Genomic DNA, 22,121 nt, shown 5'->3' with positions numbered 1-22,121 from the left:
CGACTGCACAGGAAGCATTCTGGAGAGCGCACACTGACTCTTAAGGGCTGCAGTGTGTACCAGCGTTCTGACATTCCACACATTCTTCCCAATCAGGCCACTGGGATTGCCTCGGATTCCCTGGGGCAGGTGTAACTCCAGGACACTGGCAAATCCTCTCATGAGACGGCCAAGTCTGTTATTGCTGGCTGCGACTGTTTTTCTTAATCTTTCTGGACAATTCTCCCGAGCTCTCTGTGATCCTAGTTGCGGCACATTCACAGCTCTGCTACCTGGTTCAAGTAGAGTAAGCTGTTTTGTGTGGATATCTCAGCTTGCTATCAGTGACAGGTCCCCGCCCAACACCAACCTCCAGCTCCCGTGCTCAGGAGACAGCGAGTGTGCAATCAGTTGCCAGCGGAAGTGGTGGATGTTCAAAGTCAAATTTCAACGTAAATTTATTATCAAAGTACGTACAGTACTCTGTAAAGTTCTTAGACATGTATATATAGCTAGGGTGCCTAAGACTTTTGCATAATATTGTACTTGTCCATGGGGAGTGGAGAGTGAATTTGTAAATCTGGCGGGAGCAAAGGTTGTTGGAAATGGTGAGGGTGGAGCGCCGCTGGACAGGTGTGGGACGGGTGGCAGAGAAAGAATGCCAGGGATGGGGGTTGGCATGGGTGCAGACACACCCAGCCTTGAGTCACCAGGCATTTGATTTGAAACAATTGGTTTATTGATCATTACAGAATGTCTGACTGGCGCTTTCTGCTCCCTCCCCTCTCCCCTTTTCCCAAATCACGATCCCCTCTCCCTGACCCTTCACACTCTCAGAACACAATAGAGACCCATATCAGAATCAGGTTTACATCACTCACATATGTTATGAAATTAGTTTTTTTTTGCAGCAGCAGTACAGTGCAATACATAAAATTACTATAATACTGTGCTAAATCCTTAGGCTTGTTATATATGTGCCTAAGACTTTTGAATAGAACTGTATATGTCACCATATACAATCCTGAGGTTAATGTCTTGTGGGCATACTCACTAAATCCATTGAATAATAACCATACCACAAGCAATTAAAGACTAAACTAACATGGTTGTTCAACCAGTGTGCAAAAGGCAACAAACTTTGCAAATACAAAATGATAGAAATAATAATAATAAATAAGCATAAGTATTGAGATGATGCGATGAAGATTTGAAAAGTGTGTGCATAGGTTGTGAGAATATTTCAAAGATGGGGCTTGAGTGAAGTTATCTTCTTTGGTTCAAGAACCTGATGGTTGAGGGGTAATAACTGTTCCTGAACCTGGTGGAGTGAGTCCTGAGGCTCCTGTACCACCTCCCTGATGGTAGCTATGAGAGGAGAGCATGTGTTGGGTGGTGGGGGACCATGCTGATGGATGCAGCACCCCTGCACCAGCACTCTGTGTAGATACGCTCAGTGGTGGGGAGGGCTTTACCCGTGATGGACTGGGAAGTATCCACCAAGTTTTAAAGGATTTTCCAATCAAGGACTTTGATGTTTCCATTCCAGGCTGTGGTGCATCCAGGCAAAATACTCTCCCCTACACAACTATGGAAGTTTGTTAAAGTTTAAGATGTCATGTCACATCTTCGCAAACTCCTAAGGAAGGAGAGGAAGAAGAGGTTTGATTGCAACATTTAAGAGAAGCTTGGATAAGTGCATGGATGGGACTAGGTGCAAGTTGATGGGACTGGGAAGAATAATATTTTGGCACTTACTAGATGGGCTGAAGGGCCAATTTATGTGCTCTATAACTGTATTAGGATAGAATTTCACATTTCCTATTTCTCGACCATCTCCCGTATCACCTCCACTCAGAGCTACAAACCATCCTTCCAGATGAGGCAACATTTCACCTGCGAAGCTGTTGGGTCATCTACTGTATCAGTGACTTGACCTAGATTGGGGTTCCACTTCCATGAGCACATTCCCTATGTCCACCACAAAAGGTGGGGTTTCTGGATGTCTCCCACTCCAAACCAACTTCCCATTTTCATTCAAATATGGCAGTCCTTGGCCTCCTTTACTGCCAATTGAGGCACACTTGGGTTGGAGAGCAACACTTTATATTCTGTCTGCAAGATCATCAATTTGTCTAACTTTCAGCAATTAACTCACTCCTCCTCCTCCATTCCCTGTCCTGTTCCTTACCCCCTCACCCCATCTACTCACCTGCCCATCATCTCCCTCTGGTGTCCCTCCTCTTTCCCTTTCTTCCATTGTCCACCATGTGGGAGGAGGGGAAGGAGTAAAAACTGGCAGGTGAGAGGTGAGACTAGGTGACGGGGAAGGTGGGTGAGTAAGGAGGGGTACATTTAGAAGCTGGAGTTGGTAAGTGGAAGAGGAGAAGGGCTGAAGAAGAAGCAGGAGGCCGAGAGGAGTAGAGAATGGATCATGGGAGAAAAGGAAGGAGGAGGGGAACCAGACTGGAGCAATAGAGAAGAGAAGGGATGAGAGGCAAACAGAGAGTGGGGAATGGAAAAAGAGAGTTCTAAACTCCAGTGAGTAACAGGCAGAGGGAACTACAGTGGCAAGAGAGAGTACTTGGCCAGAATTGATTGGGAAAAGAACATTGGTTGGGATGACGACAGAGCAGTAATGGCTGGAATTTCTGGAAGCAATTGGGAAGTCACAGAATATATACATACCGAAGAGCAAGAAGTATTCTAAAGGAAAGATGACACAACTGTGGCTGACAAGAGGTCCAAGCCAACATAAAAGCCAAAGAGAGGGCATATAACTGAGGAAAAATTAGTGAGAAGTTGGAGGATGGGAAGATTTAAAGACCAACAGAAGAAAACTAAAACAGTGTTAAGAAGGTAAAGGTGGAATATGAAAGTAAACTAGCCAATAATAATAAAGAAGATACCAAAAGTTTCTGCAGATACATAAAGAGAGTGGATATCGGAACACTGGAAAGCGATGCTGGACAGGTAGTAATGGGGGGCAATGCAATGGCAGATGAACTGAATAAGTATTTTGCGTTAGTCTTCTCTGTGGAAAACTCTAGCAGTATGATGGAAGTTCCAGGTGTCAGGAGTCATGAAGTGTGTGAAGTTACTATAACTAGAGAGAAGGTTCTTGGGAAACTGAAAGGTCTGAAGGTAGATAAGACATCTGGACCAGGTAGTGACACCCCAGAGTTCTGAAATAAGTGGCTGAGGAGATCATGGAGGCATTAGTAATGATCTTTCAAGAATCACTAGATTCTGGAATGGTTCCAGAAGACTGGAAAATTACAAACGTCACTCTACTCTTCAAGAAGGGAGAGAGGCAGAAGAAGGGAAACTAGTTAGTCTGACATCAATGGTTGGGAAGTTGTTGGAGTCGATTATTAAGGATGGGATCTCATGGTACTTGGAGGCACATAATAAAATAGGCCATAGTGAGCATGGTTTCCTCATCAGAAAATCTTTCCTGACAAATCTGTTAGAATTCTTTGATGAAATAACAATCAGGATAGACAACGGAGAATCAGTTCATGTTGTGTACTTGGATTTCCAGAAGATCTTTGACAAGGTTCCACTGATGATGTTGCTTAACAAGCTATAAGTCGATGGTATTACAAGAAAGATTCTAGCATGGATAAGGCAGCGGCTGATTGGCAGGAGGCAAAGAGTGGGAATAAAGGGAGTCTTTTCTGGCTGGCTCCTGGTGACTAGTTGTGTTCTACAGGTGTCTTTATTGGGGCTGATTCTTTTTACATTCTATATCAATAATTTGGAAGATAGAATTCATGGCTTTGTTGCAAAGTTTGCAGACAATATGAAGATAGGTGGAGGGAAAGGTACTTTTGAGGAAGTAGAGAGGCTACAAAAGGACTTGGCCAGATTAGGAGAATGGGCAAAGAAGTGGCTGATGGAATATGGAGTCGAGAAGTGTCTGGTCATGCACTTTGGGAGAAGAAATGAAAGGGTGGACTATTTTCTAAATGGAGAGAAAATGCAAAAAAAAACTGTGGTGCAGAGGGTCTTGGGATTCCCTGACGGTTAATTTTCAAGTTGAGTCTGTGGTGAGGAAGGTAAATGCAATGTTAACATTCATTTCAAGTTTACTGGAATGTAAAAGCAAGGATATAATGTTTGGGACTTTATGAAGCACTGGAGTATTTTGAGCTGGTTTGGGCACCTTATCTCAGAAAAGATGTGCTGAAACTGGAGAGGGTTCAAAGGAGGTTCACAAAAATGATTCCAGGAATAAATGGCTTGTCCTGTGAAGAGCATGTGATGGCTCTGGGCCTGTATTCACTACAATTCAAAAAAATGAGTGGTGACCTCATTGAAACCTATCAAATGGTGAAAGACCTTGATAGAGTAGATGTGGAGAGGTTGTTTCCTATGGTGGGAGATTCTAAGACCAGTGGACAGAGCCTCAGAACAGAGGGGCTTCCTTTTAGAAAAGAGTTGCAGAGGAATTTAGCCAGCAAGTGGTGAATCTGTGCAATTCTTTGTCACAGGCAGCTGTGGAGACCTACTCTTTATGACAGAGGTTGATAGATCCTTGATTGGTCGGGGTATGAGGGAATTTGGGGAGAAGGCAGGAGATTGGGACTGAGAGGAAAATTGGATTAGCCACGATGCAATGGTGGAGCAGACTCGATAGGCTGAATGACCTAATTCTTCTGCTATGTCTTATTTTCCTATGGTCTAAATAGGAATCTCTAATAAACAGAGGGGCATACATTAACAGAATAGAAACAGAGTCGTACATCATGGTCACAGGCTCTTTGGGCCAACTTGTCCACACTAACTGTGATTGATAAAGTAAATTCAGAATATTAGTTTCACCCAAAGAATGACCTGTCTCCCTTTCTTCTTGCTACTATCTTCGGGTGGAGGGTTGAGGAGTCCTGGGTCTCTCACTGCCAGGTTTGGGAGCAGCTGTTGCTCTGTAGCCATCGGGTTCCTGGACCTGCTTCACTCACCCCAGCGCTGAACTGGTTCCGTGGCCTGTAGTCTCACCTTCGGGGGCTCTGTGGCAAATGGTCTGTGCATTGTTTATTCACTTCTTTTATTAGTTGCATGATTTTGTTCTTTTTTTTCCCTCTTGGTTGTGTGTGATTTTTCGTGGATTCTGTTCTGTTTCTTTTTTTTAGTGGATGCCTGCAAGAAGATGAATCTCAGGGTTGTACATGTTTTACATACTGTGAATGCTGAACTTTGCTGATTCAAAGTTCAAGTAAATGTATTATCAAAGTACAATCCTTGTGGGTATTCACAGGAGATTGTTTGAAGGGGTGGTATGGGTAGAGGACCTCACCAAATTTATGTGTGTGCTTAAAGATCTGTACCTACTGCTGGATCAGATTAGAGTGGGGAACTATTTTTCAGTCAGCACGAACATGATGGCTGAGTGGCCAGATGCATCATAGGCCATCGGTGATTCCCTGATACTTTGTGAACTGGATGTTAACTAAATGGTGAAAGATTGCAGCAAGCTGTTGTGCAGTGGGACTTGTGAGTGCTTGTGCATGAATCGGGAGAGCTTTGTTTCCTGGCGCAACAAGTTTTCAAGATGTAATGTTGACCTTCATTGCCAGAGAGATTGAGTTTAAAAGCAGGGATGTTCCGAAGCATCTGTACAGGATCTTGTTGAGTCCACATCTGGAGAAATGCATGCAGTTCTCATCTTGTTACTTGAGGAAAGAGAAGCTTGCTTTGGAGATGGTACACAGCAGGTTCACCAGTTCTGGAGATAAAATGAGGGGATTAGCCTATGAAAGGGTTAGTGTCCATCATTAGGGAACCCCGCAATCCAGTCAATGCTCTCATCTCACTTCTGCCATCAGGAAGGAGGTACAGGAGCCTTAGGTCCAACACTGTCATGTTCAGAAACAGTTACTCCCCTTTTACTATCAGGCTCCTGAACCAGAGTGGATAATTTCACTCGCCACAATGCTGAACTGATCCCACAACCAATGGGCTCACTTTCAAGAACTCTACAACTCACGCTCTCAATATTTTTTAATATTGTTGTATTTACATGAATTTTTGTTTTTTTGCAGTTTGGTTGTCTGTCTTTGTGTGCAGTTTTTCTTTGATTCTGTTGTGCTTCTTTATAGATAATGTGAATGCCCGAAAGAAATGAATCTCAGGGTAGTAATATGGTGATAAGCACAGTGCTGTGCAAAAGTCTCAGGCACGTATAGATAGCGAGGGTGCCAAAGACTTCTGCGCAGTACTGTAGTAATTTTATGCACTGCACTGGACTGCTACTGCAAAAAAAAAACAAATTTCATGACGTGTGATGATAAAACTGATTCTGATATGGTTCTGTATTATGGACTGAGAGTGGGAAGGGGGAGGGAGAAGGGAGTCATGGCTGGGAAAAGGGGAAGGGAGAGGGGAGGGAGTGGGAACCACCAGAGAGACATTCTGTAATGGTCCATAAACTAATTGTTTGAAATCAAGTGACTTGGCTTGGTGTCTCAGGGCTGTGTGCAGCTGCACCACTCCCCACCCCTGGCACTCCTTCTCTGCCACCTGTCCTGCACCCCTTTGGCAGTACTCCACCCTCGCCATTCCCAACATCCTTTCCTCCCGCTAGATCTACAAACTCACTCTTCATTCCACATTGACAAATACTGTGCTGTGCAAGAGTCTCAGGCACACCCATATGTGCCTAAGACTTTTGCACAGTTCTGTATGTACTTTGATAATAAATTAACTTTGAACTTTAAACTTTTGAATGAAGAGAGATTGAGTCGCCTGGGACTATGCTCCCTGGAGTTCAGAAGAACGAGAGGGGATCTTACAGAAAGATATTCAATTACGAAAGGGATAGAGAAGGTCGAGGCAGGGGAGTAGAGTTAGGACAGCAATGAGGAGAAGTTGCTTTTCACAAAGAGTAGTGAATCTGTGGATTTCTCTGACAGGGAAGCATTAGAGGCTACCTCATTAAATATATTTAAGACACAATTGGATAGATTTTTGCATAGCTGCAGGATTAAGGGTTCTGGGGAAAAAGAAAGTAGGTGGAGTGGAGATCATGACCAGATCAGCCATGATCTTATTGAATGGCAGAACAGGCTTGATGGGCCCAATAGCCACTGCTGCTACTGTTTCTTATGCTTAAGGACAGGTGCTGATTAATTAACCACATGTTGAAAGACAGGATTGGCTTGAGGGGCTGGACAGCCTCTCCCCGTACCTACTGCAGAGTGTATTAGTTAAGTTCTTGCCTCTGATACAAGAGCAGGGAGACAGTTCAAAGAGCCAAACATCACACCTCCCATCGGGATACCTTCAGAAGAAGCAGAAAGAAAATCTCCGGTCTCTAACTAAATATGTAGCATATCAGTTGGTGCAACACTGTAAGATTTGGGTTCAATTTCTGTTGCCATCTGCAAGAAGTTTGTGCGTTCTCCCCGTGAATGTGTGGGTTTCCTCCGGGTGCTCTGGTTTCCTCCCACACATATGGTTAGGGCTTGGCTTAGAGAGTTGAGGGCATGCTTTATTGACAACACTAGTGGGCTACCACCAGCACGTCCTCGGACAGTGTTGGGCACTGTCGCAAATCACACATTTCACTGCACGTTTCGATGTACTTGTGATAAATAAAGCTGGCCTTTAATTTATCAAAAACTGAGACACTGGCCAAACCTCCAATACAAGCGCCTTCAGAAGGATCAGCGGGAAATTCTCTGGTCTCTCAGTAAGTATTTATCTCTCCACCGATATCAGAAATACGGCAATCTGGCCATTTCTACACTAGGGTTTGTTGAACACAGATCAGCTGACATGTGACCTTTATTTTCCAGTTATCCATCTCTGCAACTTTATTTAACTTTCTTATTTATTTAGAGATACAGCACGGTAACAGGCCCTCCCAATGAGCCCACACCGCCCAATTACATCCATTTGGCCACATAATCTTCTAACCCATACAGCTTTGGGATTTGGGAGGAAATCGGAGCACCAGAAGAAACCCAGGCGGTCTCGGGGAGAACTTACAGACAGCCGTGGGAATTGAACCCAGGTCGCTGGCACAGTAAATACGTTATGCTAACTGTGCTGTCCCTTAACATACTAAAATATTTTAGTGGATCTACCTTCTCTGGACTTCTTTAGATCACATCCATTGCGAGTGGCAGTTTAAATGGTTTGGCACGAACTAGATGGGCTGAAGGGCCTGTTTCTGCGATGTACTTTTCTGTGGCTCTATGGAAACACTGAAAACGTATGAAGATGAAAGACATTGTGTAAATATAAATTATTACTTAATTTGGTCATCTCAAGACGGCCTGCTATAACAAGTAATCCCTGTAAGTTCCTCAATACTGTGAAATGCCAGGAGCAGAGTGCCAGAATTTTTCCCATTCCTATCCCTGTGGAGTTGCAGCCAACTGCATGTCACCTCAGCATGGACGTTGTCAAACCAGGGATTTATTTTGTTCTGTCTGCCTAGTTCAGTACATAGCAACCAAGTCAAGTAGGGACCTTTGATCTTTGAACTGTAACCTGAGGAAATTAATCGTAAGAATGGAACACATGCACCCCTCTTTACACAGGAAGATATCCTGAGGAATGAGCTGTGACAGATGTCTTGGCAATATCCAGCAGTGTCATACCTAAGTATTAAGCTCTAGAGAAAGTTCTAGAGTGTAACTTTGAACAAATATTCAAATAAAATGTATTAATAATCCAACAGTACTATAAACAAAGTATATAGTTATATTGCAGCTTTATAAAGCTCTTGTTAGGCCACAGCTGAAGTATTGCATACTATTGTGGTTGCCCCATTATAGCAATGACATCGAGGCTTTGGAGAGGGTGCAGAAGAGGTTTCCCAGGATGTTGCCTGGATTGGATGATGTGCTATACCGAGAGTTTGGACAAACTTAGTTTGTTTTCTCTGAAGCGGTGGAGGAGGTTTATAAGGTTATGAGAGGAGACAGACAATATCTTGTTCCCAGGGTTGATAAGTCTAATAGTATCATGCCGTCATCATCATGTGTCATATCGTATGATGTGGGCGATCGTGGTCTCAGGACCATTATTGTTCTTGGCAAATTTTTCTGCAGAAGTAGTTTGCCATTGCCTTTTTCTGGGCAGTGCCTTTACAAGATGGGTGACTCCAGCTGTGATCAATACTTTTCAGAGATTGTCTTCCTGGCGTCAGTGATCGCATAGCCAGGGCTTGTGATGTGCACCAGCTGCTCATACGACCATCCACCACCTGCTCCCATGGCTTCACATGACCCTGATCGGGGGGCAAAGCAGGTTCTACACCTTGCCCAAGGCAGACTGGCAGAGGGAAGGAGTACCTTACACCTCCTTTGGCAGAGATGCATTTACAACCTGTCACCCAGTTCTATAGGGCATACATTTACTGTGAGAGGAGGTAACTTTAAAGGAGGTGTAAGGGGCAAGTTTTTTTTTCACATAGAGATTGGTGGGTGACTGGACTGCACTGCCTGAAGTAGTGGTCAAGGCAAGTATTGGAGACGTTTGAATAAGCACACGAATGTGGAGAAAATGGAAGAATATGGACATTTGTGTTGGCAGAAGGGATTAGTGTAGATTGGGGACTATTAAGAGGCATAGATGTGGGAAAAATGGAAGGATATGTGAAGGATATGGATAGGCAAACTGGTCAGTTTAGTTGGCCATTAGATTCAGCACAATATTGTGGACCGAAGGGCCTGTTGCTGTTCTGTATTCACTGTTCTATCTAAAGGAGAAGTACATGATGTATTTAGTCTGTGGTGGGAAAGCTTTTGGAAAAGATTCTTAGAGATAGGATCTATGGGCATTTAGAGAATCGTGGTCTGATCAGGGGCAGTCAGCATGGCTTTGTGAAGGGCAGGTCGTGTCTAACAAGCCTGATAGAGTTGTTTGAGGAGGTGACTAGGCACATAGATGAGGGTAGTGCAGTGGATGTGACTGCATTAGTAAGGCATTTGACAAGGTTCCACACAGTAGGCTTGTTCAGAAAGTCAGAAGGCATGGGATCCAGGGAAGTTTGGCCAGGTGGATTCAGAATTGACTTGCCTGTGTTACGTACCCCGTAACTGGGTTGCCAAACCAGCAGAAATGGATCACTCAGTTGGAGTCTGGATTACTAGAACTAAGAAAGTTTTATTAAAGAAACAAGCAACACAGTAATCTAATCAAAAGGATAATGAATGCAACAGTTCAGCAATGATAAACATACATGTACACAGAATTCAGGATCAATCAAGCTCTATCGTTGTCTAGGGGCAAATGACCAGTTTCAAATTGACACAAAGTTCAGTTCAATTTAGTTCAGTTCGCAGTAATCGTTGCCGTGGCGATGGACAGTGGGGGGGAGGGAGGAGAGAGAGCAAAACGAATGAATATTCAACACAGCTTCCACACACAGACCTTCGCAGTCAGCTGTCGGGCCAGTCCTTTGTGATGTCATCTGAGGTCACCGACCGTGACCCCTCCGTTTCCAGATACGATCGTTTCCCTGCGCTGAACTTGGCACCCAGGCAAGGGTGGACACACACCAGGTTCCCGCCGATCGTGCCTTTCCACCCTGTGCGTTTTATGGCTTGATCCCGCGATCAGCCGTCCAAAAGCTTCCCACCAACTTGTGAGAGGCGCACCGCTTCCAGGGTCTCATTACCTCGGGTGTCGTGTGTGTCCTGCTTTAGCGAACCTGTCCCTTTTTATACCCCTGCTGGGGTATCGCCTGTCCATCACTTCAAACAGTTCAGGGTTCAAAGGGGGAGCCGCTCTAGACAGCTCTCTCTCCCATCCCTTCATTACACATCTCCAAATGCTGTTCCATTGTCTTCCTTATCTCTCTCTCTCTCTCTCTCTCTCTCTTGAAGACAGGTGGCAGACCAACTGCTGATCACACAGGACAGCTAACATCTTATCTATGTGTATTCTTGTCACACTTCCCCCCTTTTAAGGATTTTTACCGGGGGGGGTAAAAATTACAACCATGAATACATTATTTGACACACACACAAATATACATCTTTATCAGCTATTTGGCTAACACAGCGAGTTTGAAGTTGTCAACACCTTGACAGACAGTCAGCCATCACATTTTCTGTTCCTTTTATATGTTATTAATAATCCCTTGGTCCAGACTCCAACTCAGCAAACTTCATAGTGGCCAAAAACACTGATGAATTGCGATCAATGTAACGCCTCATTTGGTTTTGTCCCAGACCACAATAACAAGGGTCGTCCCATTCCGACCTAGTTTTCTCTCGCAAGGGCTTAGTAGGAGGGGGAGGGGTAGTGACCGCAGAGTTATTGCAAGACTTCCTACAGTACCCCACCATCTCCAAGAGCCTTCTGAGGGCCCTCTTGTCTGTCGGGGTTGGGAGGTCAGCGATAGCCTGCACTGTAGCTTGCATCGCTGCCAGCTGCCCCTGTGTCACCACAATTCCCAGGTAAGTGACCTTCGTGTGGCCAAACTCATTTTTTTCAAGGTTCACTATCAAGCTGGCTTCAGGCAGCCGTATTAAATTGCCAATACACACCTCTGTGTTAGTCAGCCGTTTAGTTACTGAATTACTCATTCTATATGGAGGTTGCTCACTAGGCTGACCTACTGTAACAGACACCACCCAATGTCCCAGTTCTTTGCATCGCCTTGGGACAATCAAACACACGGGTGCGAGTCGTTTAATTACTTCTCCTAAAGAGTCGCTTTGTTCGGGGATTAAGGGAGAGACCTTATCAGCAGACCTGGCCAAAACAATAGCCTTCTCCCATCTGGTCGATACCATACTCATCTTTTCAAAATCGTTTTTCTCTCTTATCGGGGGGACACTAGCTTCATTGATTTCCACGCTAACCCCGACTAGGTTTGTTAGCATATCAAAAGCCTGTGACCGTTTCAGTTCGCGTCGGCCATAATCAATAACATCCTCCCCCCTGGGCAGCCGGTAAACCTCTTTCATGATTCCACCAACTGTTTCCTCCAGCACCGCAAAATGTCCACCTGGGGGTACCTTGTGGGCCAGGTTAAAAATCTCACCCTCATCACTCTTTTGCACCACCCCCCATTCCTCATCTGCAGGTACTGTACTTGATTTCCCTTTCTTCCTTAGCACTTACCCCTCCGCACAATAGCCTACTAGTTCCCTTGTCAAGTCTGTGTCAGAGAGAGCTGTCTCTGCCAAATCCATCAGCCCCTCGTCTCGCTCCTGCATCTGCACAAATTCTTTCCTGGCTACTGCTATGTCTGTCCCAGCTCCCTCACTACCTCTTGTTCCACTACACTCCTTCTTTTCATTTTCTACCCCCTTCTCGTACAAGGTTGGCGGAAACGTCTCAGCTAAATTTACCACCACAGCCCCATGATGAACCTGTGAGTCCATGGGCGGGGCCTCACTGCTGGCAGGCTGACCTGTCAATCTCACGTCTGGGAACACGATTCCCCCGGCGATGTCATTACCGAGCAAGACTTCCACGCCTTTCATCGGTAATTTGGACCTCACCCCGATCATGACTAGTCCAGAGACCAGATTGCTTTGTAAGTGTATCTGGTGCAAAGGGACTGACTCTGTCCCTTCCCCAACACCTTTGACCTTTACCTCCCCTGTCTGGGTCTCTGAGCTAAACTCTAATACACTCTTCAGTATTAGTGACTGACACGCTCCCGTGTCTCTCCAGATCCGCACTGGAACTGGTTTTAACCCCTCCTTCACTGACACCAATCTGGCCGAGATAAACTTCTCGCACCCTTCCTGAACTTTGGCAGACCTGTCCTTCCCTAGCGGTTCGTGTACCAGCTCGATACAGCCAGTCAAAATTGCCGTTTTTCCTTTTCCCGTCTCCTTCTTTGGGGCAAAGCACCTGGACGCAAAGTGTCCGACTTTCCCGCAATTATAACAGATGACCCAGGAGACTTCCTGCCAGACTGCTTCCGGTCTACCTTATCCTTCTCACTAGTCCCCGGCTTACTTTCTAACTTTTCTGGCGGACTCTCCCCGCCGTCCTGACTACCCTTCTGGTAGCCTTTACTCGGGGCAAACTTCATTTTATGCATCAACGCATACTCATCCGCTAACTTAGCAGTTGCGGCTAACGTGGCTGCCTCTTTCTCATCTAGGTAGGGTCTCATACCCTCAGGGACACAACCTTTAAACTGCTCAATGAGGATCAGCTGTAGCAGTCTGTCATAATCCCCCTCTACCCCCTTCGAGGCACACCAACGCTCACAATATGTCTGCATCTCACGGGCAAACTCCAAATATGTGCGGTCCCACTGCTTCCTCTCATTCCAGAACCTCTGCCGGAATGCCTCCGGGACCAACTCATAAATCCTGAGGATGGCCTCTTTCACCACCTCATACCTCTGGGCATCTTCCGCGGACAAAGCAGAGTAAGCTTGTTGGGCTTTCCCTTTCAGTACAGTCCGAAGTAAAACAGTCCACTTATCCCTTGGCCAGTCCTGACTTGTAGCAACTTTTTCGAAATGGAGAAAGTACCGATCCACGTCGGTATCGTCAAATGGGGGAACCAGCCTAACCTTCTGGGTCGCCTGGAACCCTCCAACTTGGTTCGGCACGAGCCCCTGCTCTGCCCTTATCTTTAACTTCTCCAGCTCAAATTCCCTTTCCCTCTGTTTCTCCTCTCGCTCCAGCTGTCTCTCTTTCTCTCTCTCTCCCGCCTTTCTAACTCTCTCTCCTGCCTTTCTAACTGCTTCTCTTCATGTTCTAACTGCCGTACCCGGAACTCGTGCTCGAGTCTCAGTTTTTCAAGCTGTACCTGTACCGCGTCTCCAGCAGGTTTTTCAATAGACACCACCCCCAGCTCGCCTTGGGGAAACACACCTTTAGATACATAGTGCTCTACGATAGCTCTGTGCATCTCCTCTCTCCTCATCGTCGACTTCCCCTTAGCAAGATTCAACAGTTTGGCCACAGCTACCAATTCCGATTTCCTGGCATCTTCTAATGCCTCCAAGGTCGGCGCCTTTATAAATTCCTCAGCCTCCATTTCTGCTGTTTGTTTTTTCTTTCTTTCGGGAATTTTGACCCAATCAATTTACTCCGTCCCAAATTTAGCGTTCAAAATCGCGGACGAGAACCCCACTTATGTTACGTACCCCGTAACTGGGTTGCCAAACCAGCAGAAATGGATCACTCAGTTGGAGTCTGGATTACTAGAACTAAGGAAGTTTTATTAAAGAAACAAGCAACACAGTACTCTAATCAAAAGGATAATGAATGTAACAGTTCAGCATTGATAAACATACATGTACACAGAATTCAGGATCAAACAAGCTCTATTGTTGTCTAGGGGCAAATGACCAGTTTCAAAGTGACACAAAGTTCAGTTCAATTTAGTTCAGTTCGCAGTAATCGTTGCCATGGCGATGGACAGTGGGGGGGGAGGAGAGAGAGCAAAACGAATGAAATTCAACACAGCTTCCACACACAGACCTTCGCAGTCAGCTGTCAGGCGAGTCCTTTGTGATGTCATCTGAGGTCACCGACTGTGACCCCTCCGTTTCCAGATACGATCGTTTCCCTGCGCTGAACCTGACGCCCAGGCAAGGGTGGACACACACCAGGTTCCCGCCGATCGTGCCTTTCCACCCTGTGCGTTTTATGGCTTGATCCCGCGATCAGCCGTCCAAAAACTTCCCACCGACTTGTGAGAGGCGCACCGCTTCCAGGGTCTCATTACCTCGGGTGTCGTGTGTGTCCTGCCTTAGCGAACCTGTCCCTTTTTATCCCCCTGCTGGGGTATCGCCTGTCCATCACTTCAAACAGTTCAGGGTTCAAAGGGGGAGCCGCTCTAGACAGCTCTCTCTCCCGTCCCTTCATTACACATCTCCAAATCGCCTGTCCATCACTTCAAACAGTTCAGGGTTCAAAGGGGGAGCCGATCTTGACAATACCCAGACTGATGGCTCCTTCATTAACATCTCCAAATGCTGCTCCATTGTCTTCCTTATCTCTCTCTCTCCCGAAGACAGGTGGCAGACCAACTCCTGATCACACAGGACAGCTAACATCTATGTGTATTCTTGTCACACCTGCAAAAAGCAGGGGGTCGTGGAGGGAGTACATTTGGATTGGAGGATTGTGACTAGTGGTGTCCCACAAGGATCGGATCTGGCACCTCTACTTTTCGTGATTTTTATTAATGACCTGGATGTGGGGGTAGAAGGGTGGGTTGGCAAGTTTGCAGATGACACAAAGGTTCGTGGTGTTCTGGATAATGTAAAGGATTGTCAAAGATTTCAGAGAGACATTGATAGGATGCAAAAGTGGGCTGAGAAGTGGCAGATGGAGTTTAACCCGGGGAAGTGTGAGGTGGTACACTTTGGAAGGACAAACTCTAAGGCAGAGTACAAAGTAACTGGCAGGATACTTGGTAGTGTGGAGGAGCAGAGGGATCTGGGGGTACATGTCCACAGATCCCTGAAAGTTGCCTCACAGGTAGATAGGGTAGTTAAGAAAACTTATGGAGTGTTAGCTTTCTTAAGTCGAGGGATAGAGTTTAAGAGTCACGGGTAATGAGGCCGCTCTGTAAAACTCTGGTGAGGCCACACTTGGAGTACTGTGTCCAGTTCTGGTCACCTCACTATAGGAAGGATGTGGAAGCATTGGAAAGGGTACAGAGGAGACTTACCAGGTTTAGAGATTATACATTATGCTGCCTGGTTTAGAGATTATACATTATGTTCAGAGATTAGGGGAGCTAGGGCTTTACTCTTTGGAGAGAAGGAGGATGAGAGGAGACATGATAGAGGTAAACAAGATATTAAGAGGAATAGATAGAGTGGATAGCTAGTGCCTCTTCCCCAGGGCACCACTGCTCAATACAAGAGGACATGGCTTTAAAGTAAGTGGTGGGAAGTTCAAGGGGGATATTAGAGGAAGGTTTTTTACTCAGAGAGTGGTTGGTGCATGGAATGCACTGCCTAGAGTCAGTGGAGGAGGCAGATACACTAGTGAAGTTTAAGAGACTACTAGACAGGTATATGGAGGAATTTAAGTTGGGGGGTTATATGGGAGGCAGGGTTTAAGGGTCGGCACAACTTTGTGTGCCGAAGGGCCTGTACTGTGCTGTACTATTCTGTGTTCTATGATATTTACAGGGCAGTTTTTAGAGGAGTATAAGATGATAGGAGGTATAGATAGACTGGACAGCCAGTGCCTTTTTCCCAAGGCGGATGTAGCTAAAATGAAAGGGCTTAATTTTAAGGTGATTGGAGGAAAGTATTGGGGAGATCTCAGAGGTAGGTTTTTTATGCAGAGTGGTGGGTGCATGGAACATATTGTCGGGTGGGGGGTGGGGGGGTTGGGTGTGATAGAGCCAAATTCATTAGACATTTAAGAGACTCTTAAAATAGGCACATGGATGAAATAAAAATAGGAGGGTTATGTGGGACAGAAGCATTAAATTGATCTTGGAGTAGTTTTAAATATCATAGGTTGAAGGCTGTATGTACTGTGCTGTATGTTCCAGCTACATGTGGAACTTAGGATCCAAGTCCATAGCTCCCTGAGAGTGGCAACACAAGTTGATAAGGTGGGGAAGAAGGCACAAGGCATGCTTTCTCTGATTTGTTGAGGTACTGAGTTCAAAAGTCAGGGAGTTATGTTGCAGCTTTATAAAACTCTGGTTAAGCCACATCTGGACTATTGTATTTGGTTTTGATCACCCAATTATAGGAAGGATGTGATGACCATAAGACATAGGAGCAGAATTAGGCCATTTGACCCATCAAGCCTGCACCACCATTTCATAATGGCTGATCCATTTCCCTCTCAACCCCATTCTCCAGCTTTTTCCACATAACTTTTCACGTCCTGACTAGACAAGAATCTATCAATGTCTGCCTTAAATATACCAAGTGATTTGGCCTCCACAGCCACCTGCAGCAATGAATTCTACTGACTCACCACACTCTTGCCTAAGGAAATTCCCTCCTCCTATTTGCCCTAAATGCATGTTCTTCTGTTTTGAGGTTATGCCCTTGAGGGGATGCAAGTGAGGTTTACCAGGATGCTGTCTGGATTCAAAGTTGTGTGCTATAAGAAGAGATCGGACAAATTAGGGTTTTTTTTTCCTCTGGAGTGGTGGAGGCCAAGGGAAGATTGGTTAGAAATTTGTATGAGAGGCATAGATGCACTCAATGTCCATTTTATTAGGTACACCTGCTCATTAATGCAAATATCTAATCAGCCAATCATGTCACAGCAACTCAGTGTATCAAAGCATGCAGACACGGTCAAGAGATTCAGTTGTTGTTCATTCCAAACTTCAGAATGGGGAAGAAAAGTAATCTAAGTGACTTTGACCTAGAATGATTGTTGGTGCCAGACGGGGTGGTTTGAGTATCTCAGAAACTGCTGATCTCCTGGGATTTTCATTCTCTAGAGTTTACAGAGAATGGTGTGAGAAACAAAAAACTTCCAGTGAGTGGTAGTTCTGTGGGTGAAAATGCCTTGTTAATGAGAGAGGTCAGAGGAGAATGGCAGAATGGTTCAAGCTGACAGGATGGTGACAGTATCTCAAATAACCACACATTGCAACAATGGTGTGCAGAAGAACATCTCTGAACGCACAACACATTGAACCTTGAAGTGGATGGGCTACAGCATGAACATACACTCAGTGGCCAATTCAGTAGGCTCAGGAGGTGTAATGCCGATAATGTAGTGTAGGTATCTATTGAGGACAGCTGTTATCTTTTAATCTTTTATCTTTCAAATGTCTAATATTAGAGGGCTTCCATTTTGTATAAAGTTAAAGGAAGTGTATGGGTCAAGTTATTTACACAGATGGTGGTGGATGCTGGAATGTGCTGCCTGGGGTGTCAGATACAATAGAGGCATTTAAGAGGCTGTTAGCTGTGTACATACATGTACTGATGCTTCTGGACACATCTTTAGCGATGTTCCTGGAATCATCAGGTGTTTCGGGTCTTTCAACATCATACAACCTCCTCCAGGTGACCTAGTCGGGGCTGATCAGACCCCAGCTTGTGCCCAGGTGGCTAGCTACTTATGACCCCATGGCTCCCCTCTTTTGAGCCACAGCCATCTTGAGGCCCTCTCTGCCGCATCGGTGGTACTGCAGATGGCTCTCCTCTTCCTCTGTCCCTCGATGCCCAAATTGCTGAAGGCTCGAACTAAGGAACAGGCTGCAAATCCCCTACAACCAACCTCCACTGGGAGACACCTTGCTCTCCATCCAGCCTGCTGACAGTTGCTGCTCCTGCCTGATATTGTGGGTCCTTAATGCTGTTTCGTTCTTCGAGGAAGGTGTTTTGGAGCCTTCCTTCTCCTCTTCTCCAAACTGTTCAGCTGTGATACTGACAATAATTGTTGTCATGGATGGAGCTTCCTATCAACCCCTCCCTTCGCTGTTGCCTCCAGAATTTGGTTAACACCTTCATCAAACTGCTTCCACAGTGAAGTCATGTTAGCTGCAGGCTATTTGATCCACCTCCTGTTAGACTTCATGTTAGAGGGATTAGTTTGCAACACTTGGACGTTCCGGGCACTATGGGGGACTCCGGGTCTGGCCCCTCCTTCATCTCACCAGGTTGGTTACCCGCGCGTTGTGCTGCTCCTGCTCCCGCCAAGTACTTGATCCTCGCTTGGTGGATCTTCAAGCCGCGATCGTTCTTGCAGATTTTGCCACATGCACACTGCTTCCTCATTGTCGTTTGTTCATTGCCTGGGTCTGATGCCATTATGTCCATCTGACTGGGGTGCTCCTCCTCCTCCCATCTCGGGCAACCCTGGGCGTATCTTTCCCTTAATTCATCGTAGCTTTTGTGGGGGTCCTCCTCTCAGAGGACACAGATTGGGTTGCCAGCCCGTTCTGCCCTGGTTACCGTCTCTCCGGGCTGTCACTGACTGTCCCGTCGTCACCACTCTTTTAGCGGTTGTCACCCAGTCTTTCCTGGTTGTCACTGATGAATTCAGGGTGTAAGCTGTGTACAGACATTTATTGATGCTTCTGGACACATCTTCAGTGATGTTCCTGGAATCATCGGGTGTTTCCGGTCTTTCAACATCATACAACCTCCTCCAGCTGACCCAGCCGGGGCTGATCAGACCCCAGCTTGTGTCCAGATGGCTAGCTACTTATGACTCCATAGCTCCCCTCTTTTGAGCCACCGCCATCTTGAGGCCCTCTCTGCCGCATCGGTGGTACTGCGGATGGCTGTCCTCTTCCTCTCTCCCTCAGACATATGAATGTGCAAGGTATGGAGATGAATGGACATTGAGAAGGCAGAAGGGACTAGCTTAGTAACTAGTATTTAATTACTAGTTTAATTAATAGACCATACCCATTTTGAACCGAAGGGCCTTTTCCTCGGTTGTACCCGTCCATGTTCCATCTTCTAAATCACTAAACTGGGCATAGAAGATTCTGCAGATGTTGGAAATCCAAAGCAATACAAAGATGGTGTTAGTGAAGGACAATCAAAAATTTGATGGTGGAGTGAAGAAGTTGTTGCTAAAACTTAGAGAGTGAGTCTTCAGGCTCCTGTACCTCCTCTTCAATGATAGCCATGCGGATAGGTTTATCACCCTTTACTGGCAGCAGTCCTTTGACCTGGAGTTCATTGCCTGGAATGCTGCCCACAAAACTTTGCTAAGATTTAATTTGCTTCTTCCCTAAAAATCATGTTGTCATCAACTCCCGTCCCTGTTATTAATGTAGATAATGTGGGAAGTGCTTAACTTTCTAATGGTATTGTTCAGAAAAATGAAAATGGCATCACAGGTAGATAGGGTTGTAAAGAGAGCTTAAAGAGAGAGAGAGGGTTGTAAAGAGAGCTTTCGGCACATTGGTCGTCATACATCAAAGTATTGAATGCAAGAGTTGGAATGTTTTGTTGAAGTTGTATAAGATGTTGGCAAGGCCTAATTTGGGGTATGTGGAAAATCCTGGTCATCTGTCTGCAGGAATGACATCAATAAGATTGAAAGAGTGCAGAGAAAATTTATGTGTGTTGCTGGAACTTGAGGACTTATAGGGAAAGATTAAATAGCTAAGGACATTATTTATGGGAGTGTAGGAGAATGAGAGGAGATTTCATAGAGGTATACAAAATTGTGAGGAGAAAAATCAGGTAAACACAAGCAGGCTTTTTCCATTGAGGTTGGGTGAGACTAGAATGAGAGGTCATAGATTAAGGGTGAAAAGTGAACTGTTTAAGGGGCACATGAAGGGGATATTCTTCACTCAGAGGATGGTGAGAGGGTGCAACAGGCTGCCAGCAGAAGTGGTGGATTCAGGCTTATTTCAACATTTAAGAGAAATTTGGGTAAGTACATGGTTGGAAGGGGTATGGAGGACTATAGACCCAGTGCAGGTCGATGGGACATGGCTAAATAATAGTTTGGCATGGACTAGTTGGGTCGATGGGCCTGTTTCTGTGCTGCAATGTTCTGTGACTCTATGACTAATAGAATATTTGGAAATAAACCTTGCAACATTTGTCTTTCAGGTGAGGAAGAGTGGGATTTTACAGACCGTCAGCCAAGAAGAGAGGAAACGACAGGAGGTACATTTCACTCTTTGGTTGATAGTTGCCTCCCACATGGAACATCAAGGCAATAACGATCACAAAATAGTATACATTAAGATGGAGATTTAAGGGTTATGAAAACCAGGCTAAAAGAATGGAGAAAAGCTGATATTAAGGCAGTAAATCAGAAAGATGAAATGGACAATCACGGGAAACATTTGAACTGGTGTACAGGAGAATCATTCTGTTAAAAGGCAGCATGGCAGCCTCGGGATTAGAGTAATGCCATTAGTGACAATGATGCAGGTTCTGTTCCCGCTGCTGTCTGTAAAGAATTTGTACATTTCTTTTGTGGCCATGTGGGTTTCCTCCAACATTCCAAAGATGCAAGGGTTAATTGGTCACATGGGTGTAATTAGACAGCATAAGCTTTATGGGCAGAAGGGCCTGTGGCCATGCTGCATCTCGAAACTAAATTAATCATCATAGTCATAGTCATACTTTACTGATCCCGGGGGAAATTGGTTAAATGAACAAAGAGCAAACATAATGAATGGTCTTGAGGCTCCAAGAAGGAATAAAGAAATAAGGATGATTATAAATGTAGAGAGTCCCCGATTAGAGATACTACAACGATATCAGGAGAGAGCAAAAATAAAAGATAGGATGATAAAGACAAATAATAAAATTAATATACCAATGAACATAAACCGTAATTGTGAAATGTGTAGCAAAATGCGCTTCAAATGAATTCAGAAGTCAACTATGCTGGAAGTATGAAATAAAATAGAGTTGTTATAAGATAAATACGAGGTAGGGATAAGAATGGGGCCATTAAGAAGTAGTTAGATTAATGCTCCCTTTCAGGGATTCTGCAGCTCATGTTCTGTGTGATATTTTGCTTTTTTATTGTTCGCATAATTTGTTCATTTTTTTCTTACATTGGGTGTTTGAAGGTCTTTGTCGTATGGGGGTTTTTAATGGGTTGTATTGTGTTTCTTTGTTTTGTGGCTGCCTGCAAGAAGACAAATCTGAAGGTTCTATATAGTATACATACTTCGGATAATAAATGTACTTTGTACAACAGGAATAGAACATATTGTAGAACCTAGACCATTGAGCATTACAGCCCAGTTCAGGCCCTTTGATCCACAATGGTGTGCCGACGTTTTCACCCACTGTAAGATCAATCTCACCCTTCCCTCCCACATAGTCCTCCATTATTCTTTCAACCACGTGCTTATCTAAATTCTCCTAATGTATCTGCATCTACCAGCACTCCTTACTCTGTGTAAAAAAGACCTACCTTTGACATCCCCCGCTATACTTTCCTCTAATTACCTTAAAATTATGCCCCCCCCACCTTATATTAGCAATTTGTTATTTTGCTTTAGTGTTTACTGAGGAGATGTGATGGGCAGACTGGAAGTGCTTGTTAACTTCAGATGTTCACCAGGAGATCCTCTGAGGAATTTTAGAAGAAACATCTTTCTCCAATGAAGGGATCAAAGTTCAAAGTAAATTTATTATCAAAGTATATATATGTCACCCTATACAACCATGAGATTCATTTTCTTGTGGGCATTCATAGTAAATAACACAATAGAATCATTGAAAAACAGGACACAACAAAGACAGACAAATAACCAATGTGCAA

At 44.9% G+C, this 22,121-nt stretch overlaps 1 protein-coding gene across 2 annotated transcripts in view; it reads left to right on the top strand.

The window, feature by feature from the left end:
• LOC140196168 (rho guanine nucleotide exchange factor 26-like) overlaps positions 1 to 22,121 on the top strand; it is a 231,939-nt gene that overhangs the window by 83,588 nt on the left and 126,230 nt on the right. For both annotated transcript variants that reach the window (XM_072254925.1, XM_072254926.1), the window contains exon 5: positions 20,444 to 20,500. In XM_072254925.1, the coding sequence (XP_072111026.1) occupies positions 20,444 to 20,500 (57 nt within the window). The remainder of the gene's footprint in view (positions 1 to 20,443; positions 20,501 to 22,121) is intronic.

This window comes from Mobula birostris, chromosome 4 (assembly GCF_030028105.1).
Source record: "Mobula birostris isolate sMobBir1 chromosome 4, sMobBir1.hap1, whole genome shotgun sequence".
Classification (NCBI taxonomy): domain Eukaryota; kingdom Metazoa; phylum Chordata; class Chondrichthyes; order Myliobatiformes; family Myliobatidae; genus Mobula; species Mobula birostris.
Note: the sequence above shows the minus strand (reverse complement) of the source record. Positions and strands in the feature narration are given on the sequence as shown.